The sequence below is a fragment of the Symsagittifera roscoffensis genome, chromosome 1 (assembly GCF_963678635.1).
Source record: "Symsagittifera roscoffensis chromosome 1, txSymRosc1.1, whole genome shotgun sequence".
Lineage (NCBI taxonomy): Eukaryota > Metazoa > Xenacoelomorpha > Acoela > Convolutidae > Symsagittifera > Symsagittifera roscoffensis.
In genome coordinates, this window is record NC_087062.1 from 21,137,527 (window position 1) to 21,161,574 (window position 24,048).

The following is a 24,048-nucleotide window of genomic DNA, read 5'->3' on the forward strand; positions in this document are numbered from 1 at the left end:
GTTTTGTGTGACTGGCTTTGACAGTTTTGTTTTGGATAATTTAAAGTTCGATCTAATATTTCCTTTTTTTGTTTTCATCACTCTAACCTGGATGGATTAGAAACTGATGGTTCATATGCTGATGGTTGAAGTTGATATTCATTTATTTATACCGTATGGTTTCAAATTAATTTTTCACTCTTTTTGTTACGACCATTGAAAATGGGGAACTTTATAATCATCCGACTGGGTTGAGTGATATATCATATTAAAGCCGTTTCAGTCGTTATTCGAACGACTTTTTAAAATTTCCAAAAAATATCAGTGTCGAGAAAAACTTTTTTGAAGTTTGTCTAATTTCGACAGAATAATGTACTGATAAACTGTTAAATTGGTCAGGGGAGGATTTAGGGGTGGGGGGCGGACGCCTCACCCCCCTCAGGGATTCGACCACCTGCCGACCCAAAGGGTCCCCTTTGAACTATTTTGAGATATCCAATTTTGGCTGACGGACCCTAAAATTTTTCTAAAAGTGCCTTTGGCGCCAATATATACTAATTTTGAGGGGGGAGCACGCGCCGAAAAAAACAATTGGTTGAGATTTTTTAGAAAAAGTGCCTATAAACGCCTTTTTTGGCCTGTTTTTTTTTCACAATTTTGTTTGCGACGCAGAAAATTTGCCTAGAACAAGGTCTTTTTAGTGCTTTGGCAGAGCCCGAAAAATGAATTTGGTCGATCTAAAACTAAAAAGGTCGACAAAAGGTCGATTATGCCTAACTTACTAATTTTCTACACTCGTCTGTAGTTTTGTCATAACACCACGTACAAATAAGACACTAATTTGAAGAACTTTTATTTGTAGTTTTTAGGACATGGCCGGAACATTCTGTGCTACTTGCTCAGCAACCGGCTAGCCTTGTTAGATTTAAGCAATTCGTCTTTTGATTTTTTTAAAGTTCAATTTAAGTTATTTTGCTCAGATAAAGTTGAAGTACACTTGAATTGTAGATTATTTCAGGTTTCTCATGCTAAATGATCAATATATATAAAAGTGAAATAAAAAATATACTTTGATCAATTTTTTAAGCGTCAGCTTAGTGTGTTATTAGAAGATTTTTTTTTCTAAACCCAACTCGCAATAAAAAATGTTCATTAAAATGTTCACTTATTTGGAAATTTCACTAGCATTGGAAATTGCATAGCATCTGTTTTCTGCTTTATTTGTGGCTAGTGTTTAGTCTGCTATCTACTAAAAAGCTTCCATATTGTACTTTATAAAGCTGCTGTTTGTCGTGTCGCCTCTGTGTCTAACACTTGCGAGCGTAGTGTTGCACAGTCAGTCCAATTTGTCTGACAAAATCTAGGTGCAAAAATTATGTTCAAAAATTATCAAATTAATTGAGGGACTCTTTACACCTTATTGAGAGGGACTCTTTACACCTTATTGAAGATATTGACGCCCTGAGCTCAAGTGCAAATAGTACGTAGCCTGCGCTAAATTCCATGACAGTTTTGGCGAATTTAAAGGTAGTAATAAGCCAGTTTGCTGGGATAAATTATGCAAGATATATGCCTGTTCCTATGATGAAATGCGAGTTGTTTTAGCATACCGATTTTATTCAAATTTCGAAGCGCTAAATTTTTTCCAAATGAACTAATTAGTCTCAATGATTTCTCTACTAGACTCGCACAAAAGAGCTTGTGTATCAGACAAAGCTCTGAGTGTTCCTAGCTGAATTCAAGGACAATTTTAAAAAGTTTAGGCTCGAAATTTGACGAAGTAAACTCGAAAAAAACTTATTCTTTTACACGCTAATGAAAACTACAAACGGATGTGTTCAGCTTCTTGTATGATTATTATGAAACATTTGATTTGCTTCAGATCATTTTGGAACGTAATAATCTTTTGCGTACGCGTGCTGTATGGGAGTAAAATATTGCGCGTAAGTTACCCTAAATTAGCAATTTTCAAACGCCCGTAGTTGTACGAAAAACATCTTAGTGAGCATCTTATTTTGATGCTGAAAGGGTAACGAAATTTTACTTATTCGTAGTATTCTATATGCACCACAGAACTTTATCAAATAGAATTGAGGCACTCTAATCGGTCCTATTTTTTTCCGTTTTACTCAATTTTGTGCATGCAATTGTTGTTTGATCTTACTCAAAATTCGTCTTTTAAGAATCGAAGACCGTAGTTGACATTCTTAGATCGGTGGTGATCATTCTTTTCTCAAAAAAGTCCTAAGATTTGTTCAAGCTTAAATTATTTTCGCTGATTGAGTTTTGATTTCTTTGTAGTAGTTAGAACATAGTTGAAAGATGACCAAGGGAAAAAGAGCACGGCCTGAGGGCACTAAGCGCTCGATGGAGGCTTTTTTGCCCGAGGCCATCTTCAACTATGTTCGAACAGTCGAAGAGTATGTTTTTGCTCTTTCTGCTTGTTTTTGCTCTTTCAATTGTAATAATCGGACTTCTTTCTAAAACAGAGCCCTGAATATTCCGAAAAGTCCGCGAAATTATGCAAATGATTCCTTTTTTCCTTAAGGCGTTGTAATATTTCATTTTTCATTCATTCCTTGTCGTGAAAGAACATGTGTGAAAGAGCAAAAACATACTCTTCTTAAAATCAGAGGATTTCTTTTGCTACTGTTACGCTTTCGGTGACCATTAGTGGAGTTTGCCTTACATTTAACAAAAGAAATCCTCACCGAAAGCGTAAAAGTAGCAAAAAAGTCCTGATTGTCTTTAAATTTCGAAAACGGAATTCAATTATCAGTTTTCTCAACAAAAAAAACTTTTCCATTGATCCATTTTTTTTTCAAAATGGGTTAATGTTATCAAATAAAGGTCAATCAAAAGTTTTTTTTTCTGTAAACTTGAGTTCATTCATTTTTTTCCAACTGACTGTTTCCCATGTTTTAAAATTTTTTATCAACATTTATTTGATTTAGATTAAAGGGCAGTCGGAACATTCAGGATGTTGAACTGGTATACACGAAGTAGGAAAAAATGTAGACAAGCAACGCTTGGTTCGACTTTCGAATAAGAATTAGAACGTTTTTGCACTTTGTGTTTTTCTGATGACTAATTTTGACTCTTTAACAGGGTCACTTTGGCTAGTTTGGGACAATTAACGAGCAGTGTATTTCATTCAATTAACCCGTTAACAGTTATTTAACTCGGCTCAGAAATTGTTCCAATTGGATTTGAGGCAAGCCAAACGTGTCTATTAATTTGTTGCTAGATGCTGAAAACGTCTGCTCATACTTTAAACAGCTTATTTGGTGATATAATCAACAAAAAACTCTGAAATTATCATCTTCTAAATTTTTCATAACATGATTTTTCACTTCTAATTTAAGATAGGCAGTCGGAACTTGGTTTGTTCAACTTTCTCAGTTATTTTCTCGTAGGGTATAGGTTTTTGTTCTAATTTTATTTCCATGAACTGTATCTCTTTATTGTTCTGAGTACTTTCGAGGAAAATGACGGACTATTTGTGCTCGGCGTTGCCTTTTCGTTCCAGACCATTTTCGAATTTTTATACCAGCACGCTTTGAAGCGTTATTGTATTATAGTACGAAACATCTTTTTTATAAGCTAACTCGCAAAAAAGTGTTCATTAAAGGGTTCACTTATTTGGACGTTTCTCTGTAGAATATGAATTTGCATAGCATGTGTTCTCTGCTTTGTTTGTGGCTAGTGTATGGTTTAATAAACTCTCGCGGCTGAATGGTTATTGTAAGAGAATTGTAATCTATATTTTGCTCTTCTTGGTGCAAAAATTATATTGAAAAATTATCAAAATAATTTATGAGGGACTCTTTTACACCTTATTGAAGATTTTGACGCCCTGAGCTCAAATGCAAAGAGTATTTATCCTGCGCTGAAATCCATGAAAGTTTAATTCATGGCGAATTTAAAGGTGATAATATGCCAAATTGATGGGATAGATTATGCGAGTTAAATGCCTGTTCCTATGATGAAGGGCGATTTGATAGAGCTTGGCATTTTTATTCATAATTCGAAGCGCTAAATTTAATCCAAACGAACAAATTAGTTTTAATAGTTTCTCTACTAGACTCGAACAAGAGAGCTTGTATATCAAGGCAAAGCTCCGAGTGCTCCTACCTTAATTCAAGGCCAATTTGAAAAAAGTTTGGGCTAGAAATTTGACGAAGTAAACTTGAAAATAATTTATTCCTTTACACGCTAATGAAAGCTACAAAAGGATAGGTTCAGCTTCTTGTATAGTAACTTAAAAACAAATTGATTTGCCTCAATTCACTTTGGAACGCAATAATCCTTTGCTTACGCGTGCTGTATGAGAGCAAAATTTTGCGCGTTATTACCCCTAATTGGTCAAATTAGCAATTTTTAAACTCTCGTAACTGAACGAAAAAAAATCACAGGTGACATAACTTTTAAAAATGAGCTCTTAAGACAATTTTTAGCAGTTGGCTTAAGACAATTCTGTCAAAGCGCTTAGCCGAAAAATGGAAAATTGAATGAATCAAAATAACCATTCCTAGCATAAATTCTGCACTTTTGGTCGAAATTTGGCTCAATATTTTCCTTCAGTACTTGTGACCATTATAGAAATCGATTCCTATTAAGGGCAAGTTTTGATATTTTATTGTATTTTTTTCCAGCTTTCGATGAATTGTGGAATATTTATTCTTGGCTTGTTTTTAACTCGGTGAATTTCCGGCGACCCGAAAAGATTTTGCCCAAAGAATTTTTACCCCATTGATGATTTCGACTCTCTGAGCCCAAATATCAAAAGTTGTTTTACCTTCTTTATTTAATTTAAAATCTTGGAATTAGAAAAATGCGAATTTTTTTAGTGTCTGGACTACTTTTTGCGCGCTGTGAACATCTTATTTATGATGCTGAAAGGGTAACGCAATTTACTTATGCGTAGTATTCTATATGCACCACAGAACTTTATCAAATAGAATTGAGGCACTCTAATCGGTCCTATTTTTTACGTTTTACTCATTTTTATGTTAGCAAATGTTGTTCGAACTTGTCCAAATTTTTTTTCTTTTAAGAATTGATGCACGCAGTTCAGACTCTTAGATCGGTCGTGATTTTTCTTTTCTCAAAATAAGATTTGATCAAGCTTAAATTATTTTCGCTGTTTGATTTTTGATTCTTACTTCAAATTAGTGCATTTTTTTGTTAAAAGGAAGGAAAACTCAATTAGTGATCACCGAAAGCGTAAAAGTAGCAAAAAATTTGATTGTGTTTTATTTTCGAAAATGGAATTCAGTTATCAGATTTTCCAAAAAAAAGTTATTCAGCAATCCAATTTTCTCAAATTGGGTTACTTTTATCAAGTAAGTGTCAATCAAACGTTTTTGTCTGTTAACTTGTGTTCATTGACTCTTTTTCAACTGTCTGTTGGCCATGTTTTAAAGTTTTTTTTACCAACAGTTATTTAATTTAGATCAAGGGGCAGTCGGAACACTCAGGAAGTTGACCTGGTATACAGTTCGACTTGGTATACACGAAGTAGAAAAAAATGTACACAAGCAACGCTTGGTTCGACTTTCAAATGAGAATTAGAACGTTTTTGGGCTGTGTGTTTTTCTGATGACGAGTTTTGACTCTTTAACAGGGTCACTTTGGCTAGTTTGGGACAATTAACGAGCAGTGTATTCCATTCAATTAACCCGTAAACAGCTATTTAACTCGGCTCAGAAATTGTTCCAATTGGATTTGAGGCAAAGCAAAAGTGTCTGTTAATTTGTTGCTAGATGCTGAAAACGTCTGCTCATACTTTAAACAGCTTATTTGGTGATATAATCAACAAAAAACTCTGAAATTATCATCTTCTAAATTTTTCATAACATGATTTTTTACTTCTAATTTAAGATCGGCAGTCGGAACTTGGTTTGTTCAACTTTCTCAGTTATTTTCTCGTAGGGTATAGGTTTTTGTTCTAATTTTATTTCCATGAACTGTATCCCTTTATTGTTCTGAGTACTTTCGAGGAAAATGACGGACTATTTGTGCTCGGCGTTGCCTTTTCTTTCCAGACCATTTTCGAATTTTTATACCAGCACGCTTTGAAGCGTTATTGTATTATAGTACGAAACATTTTTTTTATAAGCTAACTCGCAAAAAAGTGTTCATTAAAGGGTTCACTTATTTGGACGTTTCTCTGTAGAATTGGAATTTGCATAGCATGTGTTCTCTGCTTTATTTGTGGCTAGAGTATGGTTTAATAAACTCTCGCGGCTGAATGGTTATTGTAAGAGAATTGTAATCTATATTTTGCTCTTCTTGGTGCAAAAATTATGTTGAAAAATTATCAAAATAATTTATGAGGGACTCTTTTACACCTTATTGAAGATTTTGACGCCCTGAGCTCAAATGCAAAGAGTATTTATCCTGCGCTGAAATCCATGAAAGTTTAATTCATGGCGAATTTAAAGGTGATAATATGCCAAATTGAGGGGATAGATTATGTGAGTTAAATGCCTGTTCCTATGATGAAGGGCGATTTGATAGAGCTTGGCATTTTTATTCATAATTCGAAGCGCTAAATTTAATCCAAACGAACTAATTAGTTTTAATAGTTTCTCTACTAGACTCGAACAAGAGAGCTTGTATATCAAGGCAAAGCTCCGAGTGCTCCTACCTTAATTCAAGGCCAATTTGAAAAAAGTTTGGGCTAGAAATTTGACGAAGTAAACTTGAAAAAAATTTATTCCTTTACACGCTAATGAAAGCTACAAAAGGATAGGTTCAGCTTCTTGTATAGTAACTTAAAAACAAATTGATTTGCCTCAATTCACTTTGGAACGCAATAATCCTTTGCTTACGCGTGCTGTAGAGAGCAAAATTTTGCGCGTTATTACCCCTAATTGGTCAAATTAGCAATTTTTAAACTCTCGTAACTGAACGAAAAAAAATCACAGGTGACATAATTTTTAAAAATGAGCTCTTAAGACAATTTTTAGCAGTTGGCTTAAGACAATTCTGTCAAAGCGCTTAGCCGAAAAATGGAAAATTGAATGAATCAAAATAACCATTCCTAGCATAAATTCTGCACTTTTGGTCGAAATTTGGGTCAATATTTTCCTTCAGTACTTGTGACCATTATAGAAATCGATTCCTATTAAGGGCAAGTTTTGATATTTTATTGTATTTTTTTCCAGCTTTCGATGAATTGTGGAATATTTATTCTTGGTTTGTTTTTAACTCGGTGAATATCCGGCGACCCGAAAAGTTTTTGCCCAAAGAATTTTTACCCCATTGATGATTTCGACTCTCTGAGCCCAAATATCAAAAGTTGTTTTACCTTCTTTATTTAATTTAAAATCTTGGAATTAGAAAAATGCGAATTTTTTTAGTGTCTGGACTACTTTTTGCGCGCTGTGAACATCTTATTTATGATGCTGAAAGGGTAACGCAATTTACTTATGCGTAGTATTCTATATGCACCACAGAACTTTATCAAATAGAATTGAGGCACTCTAATCGGTCCTATTTTTTACGTTTTACTCATTTTTATGTTAGCAAATGTTGTTCGAACTTGTCCAAATTTTTTTTCTTTTAAGAATTGATGCACGCAGTTCAGACTCTTATATCGGTCGTGATCTTTGTTTTCTCAAAATAAGATTTGATCAAGCTTAAATTATTTTCGCTGTTTGATTTTTGATTCTTACTTCAAATTAGTGCATTTTTTTGTTAAAAGGAAGGAAAACTCAATTAATGATCACCGAAAGCGTAAAAGTAGCAAAAAATTTGATTGTGTTTGATTTTCGAAAATGGAATTCAGTTATCAGATTTTCCAAAAAAAAGTTATTCAGCAATCCAATTTTCTCAAATTGGGTTACTTTTATCAAGTAAGTGTCAATCAAACGTTTTTGTCTGTTAACTTGTGTTCATTGACTCTTTTTCAACTGTCTGTTGGCCATGTTTTAAAGTTTTTTTTACCAACAGTTATTTAATTTAGATCAAGGGGCAGTCGGAACACTCAGGAAGTTGACCTGGTATACAGTTCGACTTGGTATACACGAAGTAGAAAAAAATGTACACAAGCAACGCTTGGTTCGACTTTCAAATGAGAATTAGAACGTTTTTGTGCTGTGTGTTTTTCTGATGACGAGTTTTGACTCTTTAACAGGGTCACTTTGGCTAGTTTGGGACAATTAACGAGCAGTGTATTCCATTCAATTAACCCGTAAACAGCTATTTAACTCGGCTCAGAAATTGTTCCAATTGGATTTGAGGCAAAGCAAAAGTGTCTGTTAATTTGTTGCTAGATGCTGAAAACGTCTGCTCATACTTTAAACAGCTTATTTGGTAATATAATCAACAAAAAACTCATCTTCTAAATTATCATCTTCTAAATTTTTCATAACATGATTTTTTACTTCTAATTTAAGATAGGCAGTCGGAACTTGGTTTGTTCAACTTTCTCAGTTATTTTCTCGTAGGGTATAGGTTTTTGTTCTAATTTTATTTCCATGAACTGTATCCCTTTATTGTTCTGAGTACTTTCGAGGAAAATGACGGACTATTTGTGCTCGGCGTTGCCTTTTCTTTCCAGACCATTTTCGAATTTTTATACCAGCACGCTTTGAAGCGTTATTGTATTATAGTACGAAACATCTTTTTTATAAGCTAACTCGCAAAAAAGTGTTCATTAAAGGGTTCACTTATTTGGACGTTTCTCTGTAGAATTGGAATTTGCATAGCATGTGTTCTCTGCTTTGTTTGTGGCTAGTGTATGGTTTAATAAACTCTCGCGGCTGAATGGTTATTGTAAGAGAATTGTAATCTATATTTTGCTCTTCTTGGTGCAAAAATTATATTGAAAAATTATCAAAATAATTTATGAGGGACTCTTTTACACCTTATTGAAGATTTTGACGCCCTGAGCTCAAATGCAAAGAGTATTTATCCTGCGCTGAAATCCATGAAAGTTTAATTCATGGCGAATTTAAAGGTGATAATATGCCAAATTGATGGGATAGATTATGCGAGTTAAATGCCTGTTCCTATGATGAAGGGCGATTTGATAGAGCTTGGCATTTTTATTCATAATTCGAAGCGCTAAATTTAATCCAAACGAACAAATTAGTTTTAATAGTTTCTCTACTAGACTCGAACAAGAGAGCTTGTATATCAAGGCAAAGCTCCGAGTGCTCCTACCTTAATTCAAGGCCAATTTGAAAAAAGTTTGGGCTAGAAATTTGACGAAGTAAACTTGAAAATAATTTATTCCTTTACACGCTAATGAAAGCTACAAAAGGATAGGTTCAGCTTCTTGTATAGTAACTTAAAAACAAATTGATTTGCCTCAATTCACTTTGGAACGCAATAATCCTTTGCTTACGCGTGCTGTATGAGAGCAAAATTTTGCGCGTTATTACCCCTAATTGGTCAAATTAGCAATTTTTAAACTCTCGTAACTGAACGAAAAAAAATCACAGGTGACATAACTTTTAAAAATGAGCTCTTAAGACAATTTTTAGCAGTTGGCTTAAGAAAATTCTGTCAAAGCGCTTAGCCGAAAAATGGAAAATTGAATGAGTCAAAATAACCATTCCTAGCATAAATTCTGCACTTTTGGTCGAAATTTGGGTCAATATCTTCCTTCAGTACTTGTGACCATTATAGAAATCGATTCCTATTAAGGGCAAGTTTTGATATTTTATTGTATTTTTTTCCAGCTTTCGATGAAGTGTGGAATATTTATTCTTGGTTTGTTTTTAACTCGGTGAATTTCCGGCGACCCGAAAAGATTTTGCCCAAAGAATTTTTACTCCATTGATGATTTCGACTCTCTGAGCCCAAATATCAAAAGTTGTTTTACCTTCTTTATTTAATTTAAAATCTTGGAATTAGAAAAATGCGAATTTTCTTAGTGTCTGGACTACTTTTTGCGCGCTGTGAACATCTTATTTACGATGCTGAAAGGGTAACGCAATTTACTTATGCGTAGTATTCTATATGCACCACAGAACTTTATCAAATAGAATTGAGGCACTCTAATCGGTCCTATTTTTTTACGTTTTACTCATTTTTATGTTAGCAAATGTTGTTCGAACTTGTCCAAATTTTTTTTTCTTTTAAGAATTGATGCACGCAGTTCAGACTCTTAGATCGGTGGTGATCTTTCTTTTCTCAAAATAAGATTTGATCAAGCTTAAATTATTTTCGCTGTTTGATTTTTGATTCTTACTTCAAATTTGTGCATTTTTTTGTTAAAAGGAAGGAAAACTCAATTAATGATCACCGAAAGCGTAAAAGTAGCAAAAAATTTGATTGTGTTTTATTTTCGAAAATGGAATTCAGTTATCAGATTTTCCAAAAAAAAGTTATTCAGCAATCCAATTTTCTCAAATTGGGTTACTTTTATCAAGTAAGTGTCAATCAAACGTTTTTGTCTGTTAACTTGTGTTCATTGACTCTTTTTCAACTGTCTGTTGGCCATGTTTTAAAGTTTTTTTTACCAACAGATATTTAATTTAGATCAAGGGGCAGTCGGAACACTCAGGAAGTTGACCTGGTATACAGTTCGACTTGGTATACACGAAGTAGAAAAAAATGTACACAAGCAACGCTTGGTTTGACTTTCAAATGAGAATTAGAACGTTTTTGTGCTGTGTGTTTTTCTGATGACGAGTTTTGACTCTTTAACGGGGTCACTTTGGCTAGTTTGGGACAATTAACGAGCAGTGTATTCCATTCAATTAACCCGTAAACAACTATTTAACTCGGCTCAGAAATTGTTCCAATTGGATTTGAGGCAAAGCAAAAGTGTCTGTTAATTTGTTGCTAGATGTAGAAAACGTCAGCTCATACTTTAAACAGCGTGTTTGGTGATATAATCAACAAAAAAACTCTGAAATCATCATCTCTTAAATTTTTCATAACATGATTTTTTACTTCTAATTTAAGAAGGGGCAGTCGGAATTTAGTTTGTTCAACTTTCGCAGTTCATTTTGCGTACGGTATAGTTTTTGTTTTAATTTTATTTTCATGAACTGTTTCAGCTTATTGTTCTGAGTACTTTTGAGGAAAATGGCGGACTATCTATGGTCATCGTGGTTTTTTCTCTCCAGACAGTTTTTGACTTTTTATACTAGCAGGCTTTGTCCGAAAGTTAATCGAATGAGTTTTAGACGTCATAGAGAATTGTCCGATAGTGCGTTTGACTCGTATTGGCGATTTATTGCAAATTAAGGGGTTGGAATAACCATTTTTTTGTTTTTGGGCCGACAATTTTTCACATCCATTCGACGTCAGTAATTAGACGATTTTCAGCATAGCGTCCTAATTGCACCCACTTCACAGCTTTTTGTAACCGACCAAAGTAAACCTTGAAAGTAAAATTGCCCATTCTCTTCGCAAATTTTCCAAAATCGTTTCAAAAATCTTTGTTTTTCTTTCATCAAGATTAATCAATATTTCTTGAAAAATCTTCGAATTATCGTCCAAGACAGCCAAGATTTTCTTTGTGATTTCACCAAGATTCTTAAAAAGTTTTCAAAGACGTTAAAGATTGGTGAAATTGGATTGCATTTGTTTGTGCACAAATTGTTGTTTACATTGATGATTTCAATGATTTTATTGCATTTTTTGTGCTCAAAGTTTTGTTTATTTTGATGATTTCATTGCTTATTTATGTGCCCAAAATGATGTTTATATTAATGATTTTCATGATTTTAGTGCATGTTTTTGTGAACGAAATCTTGTTTATACTGATAATTTTCATGATTTGTGTCGTGCATTTTGAATTCAACTTTCGTTCTTAATTTTCAAAAAGCATGCTTAAACAACAGTAAAAAATTTTGTTTTTTAGGCAATATAATCCATGTTTTAGACAATAAAATTGATTTTTTGGGTCCTTATAAAATGCATTACAATAGATTTTATTCGGATTTTATACTGCAAAAAATTCCATTTTCTAGTTTACATTATTGACTTTTTGAACCGTATAAACTCCCTGTATTATCCATTTTTGTGTCTAACTGGGTTACAATACAATCAATTTTGTACTAGTCGAAAATCTGTATAGAAATAGATTATAATCGATTGCAATCTTATTTTTGCCAATGCGGGTAACTAATCTAAATGGCTCAGCCGAAAGTGGATCTCGTAAAACATTAACTTAGCAGAATGGCTAACGAATCATAGTGGAAATTCTTTGGGTGTTGAAGAAAAATGGAAGTGAAATTGTTATGCTCCTGTTAGTGAAGCATTGTGGAGATTCGCCTTCCTCTTCTGAATTAAACTTCCGACTTATCTGTGAGAGAATAGCTGATAAATACTTGTTTGCAATTGCGAATTAAGGGGGAGGAGAAGGGACGCCATCCCCACTCAGGAATTTGACCCTCTGATAACCCAACTGGGTCCGCCTTTGGTATTTTAAACTATTTTAAAGTTTTTCCAACAGCCATTGACGCCAATGTATAATAATTTTGATGATCATTTTGTCGGAACTTTCTAAAAAAGGCCGAAAAACGCCATTTTTGTCCTGTTTTTCAAAAGTTTGCCGCCCCCCACCCCCCCTCATTCGAGAAAATCTTAAATCCGCCCGCCGTTTTTTGATGTTTGTCTAGATCAAACTAATTTTAAGCATTTTTTGACGGAACATGGCGGATACGCGAAGGCAGCATTCAATAGCAGAAGATTATTCCAACTTTCACTACTTTAAATCAAGATTGTAAACGGGACGCGGATCTATTATTTTCGCGGTTAGAAAGCGGGATGCGGAGGTTTCAAAAAAATTGCAGTTTTCATCTATCCTTTCCGTTTGGTTGGCTAAATTGAGTTTAAGAGCTCTAGTTCAATTGTCTTTCTTAAAAGACCTTATTCGGCCTAAGGCGAAGAGGTTCTGCGTCGCAAAAAAAAATTTTGGGAACCTTTAGCTAAGTTTTTATCAGAAGAATCACGTTCTATCGGCACTCGCATCCCGCTCAAACTTAGTATTTATATGCGCCGGATGCGCCGATATAACAATAATGAAGTGAGTCAGTTAAATTGGTTGCCATAAAACGCTATAGAAAATCTTCAGATGGCCTGAGTGTCAATTTTTTCAAGGGAAGGTAAGCAAACGCTGATTTGAACTATGAAGAGGCGGTGATCATGTGTAATCCGTATTCAGTTTTTCACGTTGGTTAAAGCTTTAGTGAACTTTCCTTTTTTGGTTTTGTTACTTTTTGAAGTTATGAACTCTAACACAGCTTATGATATCAGATGTTTATTTGCTTTCGGTGTTTTTATGGCAGCAGCCTTATGCTTCGCTAAATGGCCAACGTTTGAACTTGCGCGAATAAATTCAATTTTTTTCTGATGTAAAAGTTTTTATGAACCGACAACTAGTCTGTAAAACCTCCGGAAAATTGCGTGCGTACACTTAATTAATTCAATTGCGTCAATAGTTTGGAGTTTGTATTTGTTTTGGTTACAAAAATTAGGCAATCATTTGGTTTCAGTGCCTGTTTGTGCCGTATATAGCCGAATAATTCATTATTCAGATAAAATCTTTGAAAAACAGTCCAAAATATAAACAGCTGGAGTTTTTTCTATCCATTTACTCGTAATAAAAAGAAGCGGATAATAAACTAAACATAAAAATGACTGAAACCTCATCTATTCCGAAGATTTGCAGTGGCGTCGGAATTGTGGGTCAACTGATGTTTTTTGTTTTCGGATTTTTCTTCCACTGGCCTGCGATGTGGTACTTGGAACTACCAACAGTCCAGTACACCGGTGGTGCGTACAGTTGGTGTGGCAAGGCGACTGGATTTGGTAGTTGGAGTTGCTCTTCAATCGGCTCAGCTGAGGCGTAAGTGAACATCACGCACAATTGGAATAGCGGCATATTTGGAAGTTGAGGGAGGAAAGCTTAGATAAATAACAAATTTATTTTTTGAAATTCGAATTTCAATAAATATTTTGAAAGTAGATATTCTTATAATGGCAGGTTGTTACTGAGGTTTTAGCATGGCGTCCGCATCTCAAGTTTCTAAAGCCTTGAAATTTTCCAAAGCAAGCTGAGCTTCCCTTTATTTGTTACTTGACGTCGATCTATATGAAACACTGTTAACCCACAAAGATGAAAAACTGTTAGCCCGCAAATGTAGCTTTTTTGTACTCTGTGTTAAACCAAACATGGGACAATAAATTGATCATTGTGGAAATTCGCATATAGCTAAACTTCATAAGTCCTTAAACACTTAAGCTCATACTGTGTTGCAGAGAAGCTTTTGGCCATGAATGGGGAGCATACATGGGCATACGTGTCATGGTAGCCTTCGCATACATCACTGGCATCGTCGCTATTATTTTGCTCTACGTCAATTTGTGCGTCAAGGTAACATAATCGCCCAAAGTTAAAATCATGCAAACTTTTTAAATGCGCAGACAAAATATGCTGTACAAAAGTACCAAATAGAAAAACCTTTTGTGTGTACTTTAAAAATTTGGAAGACGTTCTTTGTGTTTTCTAGAGTTTGAATTTTTCTAGAAAAGGGGAGTTGCGACGGCAGGAGTCGGTTTTGCGGCCGCCGAGTGTCTATTTGTGCTAATTGCGGCTGCATTGTGCTCGAGCACCTTCAGTGAAGCCTTTGGACTAGACACCGACCCCGCCTATGCTATGTTCATGGCATGGGTGGCGTGGATCACCACTATTTTGGTGACGGTGATGGCTGTCCTCGCACTGGTCTTCACAATCAAGGATGAGAACAAAGTATAAGGATACCTGCATCAATTTTGACGTGCTTACTTTGATATAAATTAATCTCTATATGATTTCCCCATTGCTTTCGTCCTTTTCTCTTTATATAAAATAAAGCATGTTTGCTGCATAGATACCATGAAACAAAATTAAAAACTGTATACTTCCGGGACGTCATCGAAATGGACGAATCGATGACCGCAGTTAAACTGCTTAAAATTGTACTAACAAACTGAATTAGAAATAAAAAATTTAAATTTGTTTCTACTCTGTTTTTCTTTTGAATCAATTTGACAAACCACCTAAAAGTATTCAAAACTCAAGCTTCCAAAATAAGAATTGAGTGAGATTTTTGAAATTACATCTACTTACGGTATAGCAAAAATATTTCAACGAAAGACAACATGTGTGAAAAACAATTTGAAAGACAACTCATGCAAAGTCAATCGAAAACAAGGATATCCAGTTGCTCTGCAAGTAGCACAGAATAGACCGGCCATATTCCATTCAAGTAACCCGTAAACAGCTATTTAACTCGGCTTAGATAAATAACAAATTTATTTTTTGAAATTCGAATTTCAATAAATATTTTGAAAGTAGATATTCTTATAATGGCAGGTTGTTACTGAGGTTTTAGCATGGCGTCCGCATCTCAAGTTTCTAAAGCCTTAAAATTTTCCAAAGCAAGCTGAGCTTCCCTTTATTTGTTACTTGACGTCGATCTATATGAAACACTGTTAACCCACAAAGATGAAAAACTGTTAGCCCGCAAATGTAGCTTTTTTGTACTCTGTGTTAAACCAAACATGGGACAATAAATTGATCATTGTGGAAATTCGCATATAGCTAAACTTCATAAGTCCTTAAACACTTAAGCTCATACTGTGTTGCAGAGAAGCTTTTGGCCATGAATGGGGAGCATACATGGGCATACGTGTCATGGTAGCCTTCGCATACATCACTGGCATCGTCGCTATTATTTTGCTCTACGTCAATTTGTGCGTCAAGGTAACATAATCGCCCAAAGTTAAAATCATGCAAACTTTTTAAATGCGCAGACAAAATATGCTGTACAAAAGTACCAAATAGAAAAACCTTTTGTGTGTACTTTAAAAATTTGGAAGACGTTCTTTGTGTTTTCTAGAGTTTGAATTTTTCTAGAAAAGGGGAGTTGCGACGGCAGGAGTCGGTTTTGCGGCCGCCGAGTGTCTATTTGTGCTAATTGCGGCTGCATTGTGCTCGAGCACCTTCAGTGAAGCCTTTGGACTAGACACCGACCCCGCCTATGCTATGTTCATGGCATGGGTGGCGTGGATCACCACTATTTTGGTGACGGTGATGGCTGTCCTCGCACTGGTCTTCACAATCAAGGATGAGAACAAAGTATAAGGATACCTGCATCAATTTCGACGTGCTTACTTTGATATAAATTAATCTCTATATGATTTCCCCATTGCTTTCGTCCTTTTCTCTTTATATAAAATAAAGCATGTTTGCTGCATAGATACCATGAAACGAAATTAAATACTGTATATTTCCGGGACGTCATCGAAATGGACGAATCGATGACCGCAGTTAAACTGCTTAAAATTGTACTAACAAACTGAATTAGAAATAAAAAATTTAAATTTGTTTCTACTCTGTTTTTCTTTTGAATCAATTTGACAAACCACCTAAAAGTATTCAAAACTCAAGCTTCCAAAATAAGAATTGAGTGAGATCTTTGAAATTACATCTACTTACGGTATAGCAAAAATATTTCAACGAAAGACAACATGTGTGAAAAACAATTTGAAAGACAACTCATGCAAAGTCAGTCGAAAACAAGGATATCCAGTTGCTCTGCAAGTAGCACAGAATAGAACGGCCATATTCCATTCAATTAACCCGTAAACAACTATTTAACTCGGCTCAGAAATTGTTCCAATTGGATTTGAGGCAAAGCAAAAGTGTCTGTTAATTTGTTGCTAGATGCTGAAAACGTCTGCTCATACTTTAAACAGCTTATTTGGTGATATAATCAACAAAAAACTCTGAAATTATCATCTTCTAAATTTTTCATAACATGATTTTTTTCTTCTAATTTAAGATAGGCAGTCGGAACTTGGTTTGTTCAACTTTCTCAGTTATTTTCTCGTAGGGTATAGGTTTTTGTTCTAATTTTATTTCCATGAACTGTATCCCTTTATTGTTCTGAGTACTTTCGAGGAAAATGACGGACTATTTGTGCTCGGCGTTGCCTTTTCTTTCCAGACCATTTTCGAATTTTTATACCAGCACGCTTTGAAGCGTTATTGTATTATAGTACGAAACATCTTTTTTATAAGCTAACTCGCAAAAAAGTGTTCATTAAAGGGTTCACTTATTTGGACGTTTCTCTGTAGAATTGGAATTTGCATAGCATGTGTTCTCTGCTTTGTTTGTGGCTAGTGTATGGTTTAATAAACTCTCGCGGCTGAATGGTTATTGTAAGAGAATTGTAATCTATATTTTGCTCTTCTTGGTGCAAAAATTATATTGAAAAATTATCAAAATAATTTATGAGGGACTCTTTTACACCTTATTGAAGATTTTGACGCCCTGAGCTCAAATGCAAAGAGTATTTATCCTGCGCTGAAATCCATGAAAGTTTAATTCATGGCGAATTTAAAGGTGATAATATGCCAAATTGATGGGATAGATTATGCGAGTTAAATGCCTGTTCCTATGATGAAGGGCGATTTGATAGAGCTTGGCATTTTTATTCATAATTCGAAGCGCTAAATTTAATCCAAACGAACTAATTAGTTTTAATAGTTTCTCTACTAGACTCGAACAAGAGAGCTTGTATATCAAGGCAAAGCTCCGAGTGCTCCTACCTTAATTCAAGGCCAATTTGAAAAAAGTTTGGGCTAGAAATTTGACGAAGTAAACTTGAAAATAATTTATTCCTTTACACGCTAATGAAAGCTACAAAAGGATAGGTTCAGCTTCTTGTATAGTAACTTAAAAACAAATTGATTTGCCTCAATTCATTTTAGAACGCAATAATCCTTTGCTTACGCGTGCTGTATGAGAGCAAAATTTTGCGCGTTATTACCCCTAATTGGTCAAATTAGCAATTTTTAAACTCTCGTAACTGAACGAAAAAAAATCACAGGTGACATAACTTTTAAAAATGAGCTCTTAAGACAATTTTTAGCAGTTGGCTTAAGACAATTCTGTCAAAGCGCTTAGCCGAAAAATGGAAAATTGAATGAATCAAAGTAACCATTCCTAGCATAAATTCTGCACTTTTGGTCGAAATTTGGGTCAATATCTTCCTTCAGTACTTGTGACCATTATAGAAATCGATTCCTATTAAGGGCAAGTTTTGATATTTTATTGTATTTTTTTCCAGCTTTCGATGAATTGTGGAATATTTATTCTTGGTTTGTTTTTAACTCGGTGAATTTCCGGCGACCCGAAAAGATTTTGCCCAAAGAATTTTTACCCCATTGATGATTTCGACTCTCTGAGCCCAAATATCAAAAGTTGTTTTACCTTCTTTATTTAATTTAAAATCTTGGAATTAGAAAAATGCGAATTTTTTTAGTGTCTGGACTACTTTTTGCGCGCTGTGAATATCTTATTTATGATGCTGAAAGGGTAACGCAATTTACTTATGCGTAGTATTCTATATGCACCACAGAACTTTATCAAATAGAATTGAGGCACTCTAATCGGTCCTATTTTTTTACGTTTTACTTATTTTTATGTTAGCAAATGTTGTTCGAACTTGTCCAAATTTTTTTTCTTTTAAGAATTGATGCACGCAGTTCAGACTCTTAGATCGGTGGTGATCTTTCTTTTCTCAAAATAAGATTTGATCAAGCTTAAATTATTTTCGCTGTTTGATTTTTGATTCTTACTTCAAATTAGTGCATTTTTTTGTTAAAAGGAAGGAAAACTCAATTAATGATCACCGAAAGCGTAAAAGTAGCAAAAAATTTGATTGTGTTTTATTTTCGAAAATGGAATTCAGTTATCAGATTTTCCAAAAAAAAGTTATTCAGCAATCCAATTTTCTCAAATTGGGTTACTTTTATCAAGTAAGTGTCAATCAAACGTTTTTGTCTGTTAACTTGTGTTCATTGACTCTTTTTCAACTGTCTGTTGGCCATGTTTTAAAGTTTTTTTACCAACAGATATTTAATTTAGATCAAGGGGCAGTCGGAACACTCAGGAAGTTGACCTGGTATACAGTTCGACTTGGTATACACGAAGTAGAAAAAAATGTACACAAGCAACGCTTGGTTTGACTTTCAAATGAGAATTAGAACGTTTTTGTGCTGTGTGTTTTTCTGATGACGAGTTTTGACTCTTTAACAGGGTCACTTTGGCTAGTTTGGGACAATTAACGAGCAGTGTATTCCATTCAATTAACCCGTAAACAACTATTTAACTCGGCTCAGAAATTGTTCCAATTGGATTTGAGGCAAAGCAAAAGTGTCTGTTAATTTGTTGCTAGATGTAGAAAACGTCAGCTCATACTTTAAACAGCGTGTTTGGTGATATAATCAACAAAAAAACTCTGAAATCATCATCTCTTAAATTTTTCATAACATGATTTTTTACTTCTAATTTAAGAAGGGGCAGTCGGAATTTAGTTTGTTCAACTTTCGCAGTTCATTTTGCGTACGGTATAGTTTTTGTTTTAATTTTATTTCCATTAACTGTTTCAGCTTATTGTTCTGAGTACTTTTGAGGAAAATGGCGGACTATCTATGGTCATCGTGGTTTTTTCTCTCCAGACAGTTTTTGACTTTTTATACTAGCAGGCTTTGTCCGAAAGTTAATCGAATGAGTTTTAGACGTCATAGAGAATTGTCTGATAGTGCGTTTGACTCGTATTGGCGATTTATTGCAAATTAAGGGGTTGGAATAACCATTTTTTGTTTTTGGGCCGACAATTTTTCACATCCATTCGACGTCAGTAATTAGACGATTTTCAGCATAGCGTCCTAATTGCACCCACTTCACAGCTTTTTGTAACCGACCAAAGTAAACCTTGAAAGTAAAATTGCCCATTCTCTTCGCAAATTTTCCAAAATCGTTTCAAAAATCTTTGTTTTTCTTTCATCAAGATTAATCAATATTTCTTGAAAAATCTTCGAATTATCGTCCAAGACAGCCAAGATTTTCTTTGTGATTTCACCAAGATTCTTAAAAAGTTTTCAAAGACGTTAAAGATTGGTGAAATTGGATTGCATTTGTTTGTGCACAAATTGTTGTTTACATTGATGATTTACATGATTTTATTGCATTTTTTTGTGCTCAAAGTTTTGTTTATTTTGATGATTTCATTGCTTATTTATGTGCCCAAAATGATGTTTATATTAATGATTTTCATGATTTTAGTGCATGTTTTTGTGAACGAAATCTTGTTTATACTGATGATTTTCATGATTTGTGTCGTGCATTTTGAATTCAACTTTCGTTCTTAATTTTCAAATAGCATGCTTAAACAACAGTAAAAAATTTTGTTTTTTAGGCAATATAATCCATGTTTTAGACAATAAAATTGATTTTTTGGGTCCTTATAAAATGCATTACAATAGATTTTATTCGGATTTTATACTGCAAAAAATTCCATTTTCTAGTTTACATTATTGACTTTTTGAACCGTTTAAACTCCCTGTATTATCCATTTTTGTGTCTAATTGGGTTACAATACAATCAATTTTGTACTAGTCGAAAATCTGTATAGAAATAGATTATAATCGATTGCAATCTTATTTTTGCCAATGCGGGTAACTAATCTAAATGGCTCAGCCGAAAGTGGATCTCGTAAAACATTAACTTAGCAGAATGGCTAACGAATCATAGTGGAAATTCTTTGGGTGTTGAAGAAAAATGGAAGTGAAATTGTTATGCTCCTGTTAGTAAAGCATTGTGGAGATTCGCCTTCCTCTTCTGAATTAAACTTCCGACTTATCTGTGAGATAATACCTGATAAATACTTGTTTGCAATTGCGAATTAAGGGGGAGGAGAAGGGACGCCATCCCCACTCAGGAATTTGACCCTCTGATAACCCAACTAGGGTCCGATTTTGGTATTTTAAACTATTTTAAAGTTTTCGAACAGCCATCGACGCCAATGTATAATAGTTTTGATGATTATTTTGTCTGAACTTTCTAAAAAAGGCCGAAAAGCGCCTTTTTGTCCTGTTTTTCAAAAGTTTGTCCCCCCCCCCCCCCCCCCCCCCCCTCATTCGAGAAAATCCTAAATCCGCCCGCCGCTTTTTGATGTTTGTCTAGATCAAACTAATTTTAAGCATTTTTTGACGGAACATGGCGGATACGCGAAGGCAGCATTCAATAGCAGAAGATTATTCCAACTTTCACTACTTTAAATCAAGATTGTAAACGGGACGCGGATCTATTATTTTCGCGGTTAGAAAGAGAGGTGGTTTCAAAAAAATTGCAGTTTTCATCTATCCTTTCCGTTTGGTTGGCTAAATTGAGTTTAGGAGCTCTAGTTCAATTGTCTTTCTTAAAAGACCTTATTTCGCCTAAGGCGAAGAGGTTCTGCGTCGCAAAAAATTTTTTTGGGAACCTTTAGCTAAGTTTTTATCAGAAGAATCACGTTCTATCGGCACTTGCATCCCGCTCAAACTTAGTATTTATATGCGCCGGATGCGCCGATAGAACAATAATGAAGTGAGTCAGTTAAATTGGTTGCCATAAAACGCAATAGAAAATCTTCAGAAGGTCTGAGTGTCGATTTTTTCAAGGAGAGGTAAGCAAACCCTGATGTGAACTATGAAGAGACGGTGATCATGTTTAATCCGTATTCAGTTTTTCACGTTGGTTAAAGCTTTTGTGCACTTTCCTTTTATGGTTTTGTTACTTTTTGAAGTTTTGAACTCTAACACAGCTTATGATATCAGATGTTTATTTGCTTTCGGTGTTTTTATGGCAGCAGCCTTATGCTTCGCTAAATGGCCAACGTTTGAACTTGCGCGAATAAATTCAATTTTTTTCTGTAGTGAAAGTTTTTATGAACCGACAACTAGTCTGTAAAACCTCCGGAAAATTGCGTGCGTACACTAAATAAATTCAATTGCGTCAATAGTTCGGAGTTTGTATTTGTTTTGGTTACGAAAATTAGGCAATCATTTGGTTTCGGTGCATGTTTGTGCCGTATATAGCCGAATAATTCATTATTCAGATAAAATCTTTGAAAAACAGTCCAAAATATAAACAGCTGGAGTTTTTTTCTATCCATTTACTCGTAATAAAAAGAAGCGGATAATAAACTAAACATAAAAATGACTGAAACCTCATCTATTCCGAAGATTTGCAGTGGCGTCGGAATTGTGGGTCAACTGATGTTTTTTGTTTTCGGATTTTTCTTCCACTGGCCTGCGATGTGGTACTTGGAACTACCAACAGTCCAGTACACCGGTGGTGCGTACAGTTGGTGTGGCAAGGCGACTGGATTTGGTAGTTGGAGTTGCTCTTCAATCGGCTCAGCTGAGGCGTAAGTGAACATCACGCACAATTGGAATAGCGGCATATTTGGAGGGTGAGGGAGGGAAAGCTTAGATAAATAACAAATTTATTTTTTGAAATTCGAACTTCAATAAATATTTTGAAAGTAGATATTCTTATAATGGCAGGTTGTTACTGAGGTTTTAGCATGGCGTCCGCATCTCAAGTTTCTAAAGCCTTGAAATTTTCCAAATCAATTTGAGCTTGCCTTTATTTGTTACTTGACGTCGATCTATATGAAACACTGTTAACCCACAAAGATGAAACACTGTTAGCCCGCAAATGTAGCTTTTTTGTACTCTGTGTTAAACCAAACATGGGACAATAAATTGATCATTGTGGAAATTCGCATATAGCTAAACTTCATAAGTCCTTAAACACTTAAGCTCATACTGTGTTGCAGAGAAGCTTTTGGCCATGAATGGGGAGCATACATGGGCATACGTGTCATGGTAGCCTTCGCATACATCACTGGCATCGTCGCTATTATTTTGCTCTACGTCAATTTGTGCGTCAAGGTAACATAATCGCCCAAAGTTAAAATCATGCAAACTTTTTAAATGCGCAGACAAAATATGCTGTACAAAAGTACCAAATAGAAAAACCTTTTGTTTGTACTTTAAACATTTGGAAGACGTTCTTTGTGTTTTCTAGAGTTTGAATTTTTCTAGAAAAGGGGAGTTGCGACGGCAGGAGTCGGTTTTGCGGCCGCCGAGTGTCTATTTGTGCTAATTGCGGCTGCATTGTGCTCGAGCACCTTCAGTGAAGCCTTTGGACTAGACACCGACCCCGCCTATGCTATGTTCATGGCATGGGTGGCGTGGATCACCACTATTTTGGTGACGGTGATGGCTGTCCTCGCACTGGTCTTCACAATCAAGGATGAGAACAAAGTATAAGGATACCTGCATCAATTTCGACGTGCTTACTTTGATATAAATTAATCTCTATATGATTTCCCCATTGCTTTCGTCCTTTTCTCTTTATATAAAATAAAGCATGTTTGCTGCATAGATACCATGAAACAAAATTAAATACTGTATATTTCCGGGACGTCATCGAAATGGACGAATCGATGACCGCAGTTAAACTGCTTAAAATTGTACTAACAAACTGAATTAGAAATAAAAAATTTAAATTTGTTTCTACTCTGTTTTTCTTTTGAATCAATTTGACAAACCACCTAAAAGTATTCAAAACTCAAGCTTCCAAAATAAGAATTGAGTGAGATCTTTGAAATTACATCTACTTACGGTATAGCAAAAATATTTCAACGAAAGACAACATGTGTGAAAAACAATTTGAAAGACAACTCATGCAAAGTCAATCGAAAACAAGGATATCCAGTTGCTCTGCAAGTAGCACAGAATAGACCGGCCATATTTATTAAAAAACTACAAAAACTATACTTTCAAATGAGTGTCGTTTTTTGTGCCATAACTTTACGAAAGCGTAGAACATTGTTGAGTTATACATAATGAACAATGGTTCTCTTCGATAAAATGAAAAATCAACGAATTTTGGAAAAGTATTCACTAAATGTTTGAAAGTTTTTCCGATTTTTTCATGCAGAATACGTTTTTGATTTTTTGAAAAATGTTTATTGCTAAAGAACTTTTTATGGAATTTCCAAAAAAATAACCCGATTTAAAAAAATGTTTTCACTACTTGAAAAAAATGTGTAGTCTAATTGCAAGCAAGTAAGCGAGCGAGGAGGTCTTAAGCGGACTCCAAGATAAAGGGACCCGTTCGGAGTTTCCTTATTATTTATCACTTCTCGGTTTTTAATTTTTTACGATTCAATGTTTTTCCACAAAAAACATTAAGGTTATAATTTTAAACTC

The 24,048-nt window shown here is 34.7% G+C and overlaps 2 protein-coding genes across 2 annotated transcripts; both read left to right on the forward strand.

Annotated features, from left to right (window-relative positions):
- The first annotated feature begins 13,459 nt into the window (after nt 1-13,459).
- LOC134856399 (uncharacterized) lies at nt 13,460-14,773 on the forward strand. The gene is made up of 3 exons (XM_063872709.1): nt 13,460-13,798; nt 14,212-14,326; nt 14,480-14,773. Exons 1-3 carry the CDS (start codon nt 13,587-13,589, stop codon nt 14,705-14,707), a joined length of 555 nt encoding a protein of 184 aa, XP_063728779.1. The 5' UTR covers nt 13,460-13,586; the 3' UTR covers nt 14,708-14,773.
- Nucleotides 14,774-21,676: 6,903 nt separating this feature from the next.
- On the forward strand, nt 21,677-23,314 carry LOC134855872 (uncharacterized). The gene is made up of 3 exons (XM_063872266.1): nt 21,677-22,193; nt 22,608-22,722; nt 22,876-23,314. The coding sequence occupies exons 1-3, from the start codon at nt 21,982-21,984 to the stop codon at nt 23,101-23,103; spliced, it is 555 nt and encodes a 184-aa protein (XP_063728336.1). The 5' UTR covers nt 21,677-21,981; the 3' UTR covers nt 23,104-23,314.
- Nucleotides 23,315-24,048: the final 734 nt, after the last annotated feature.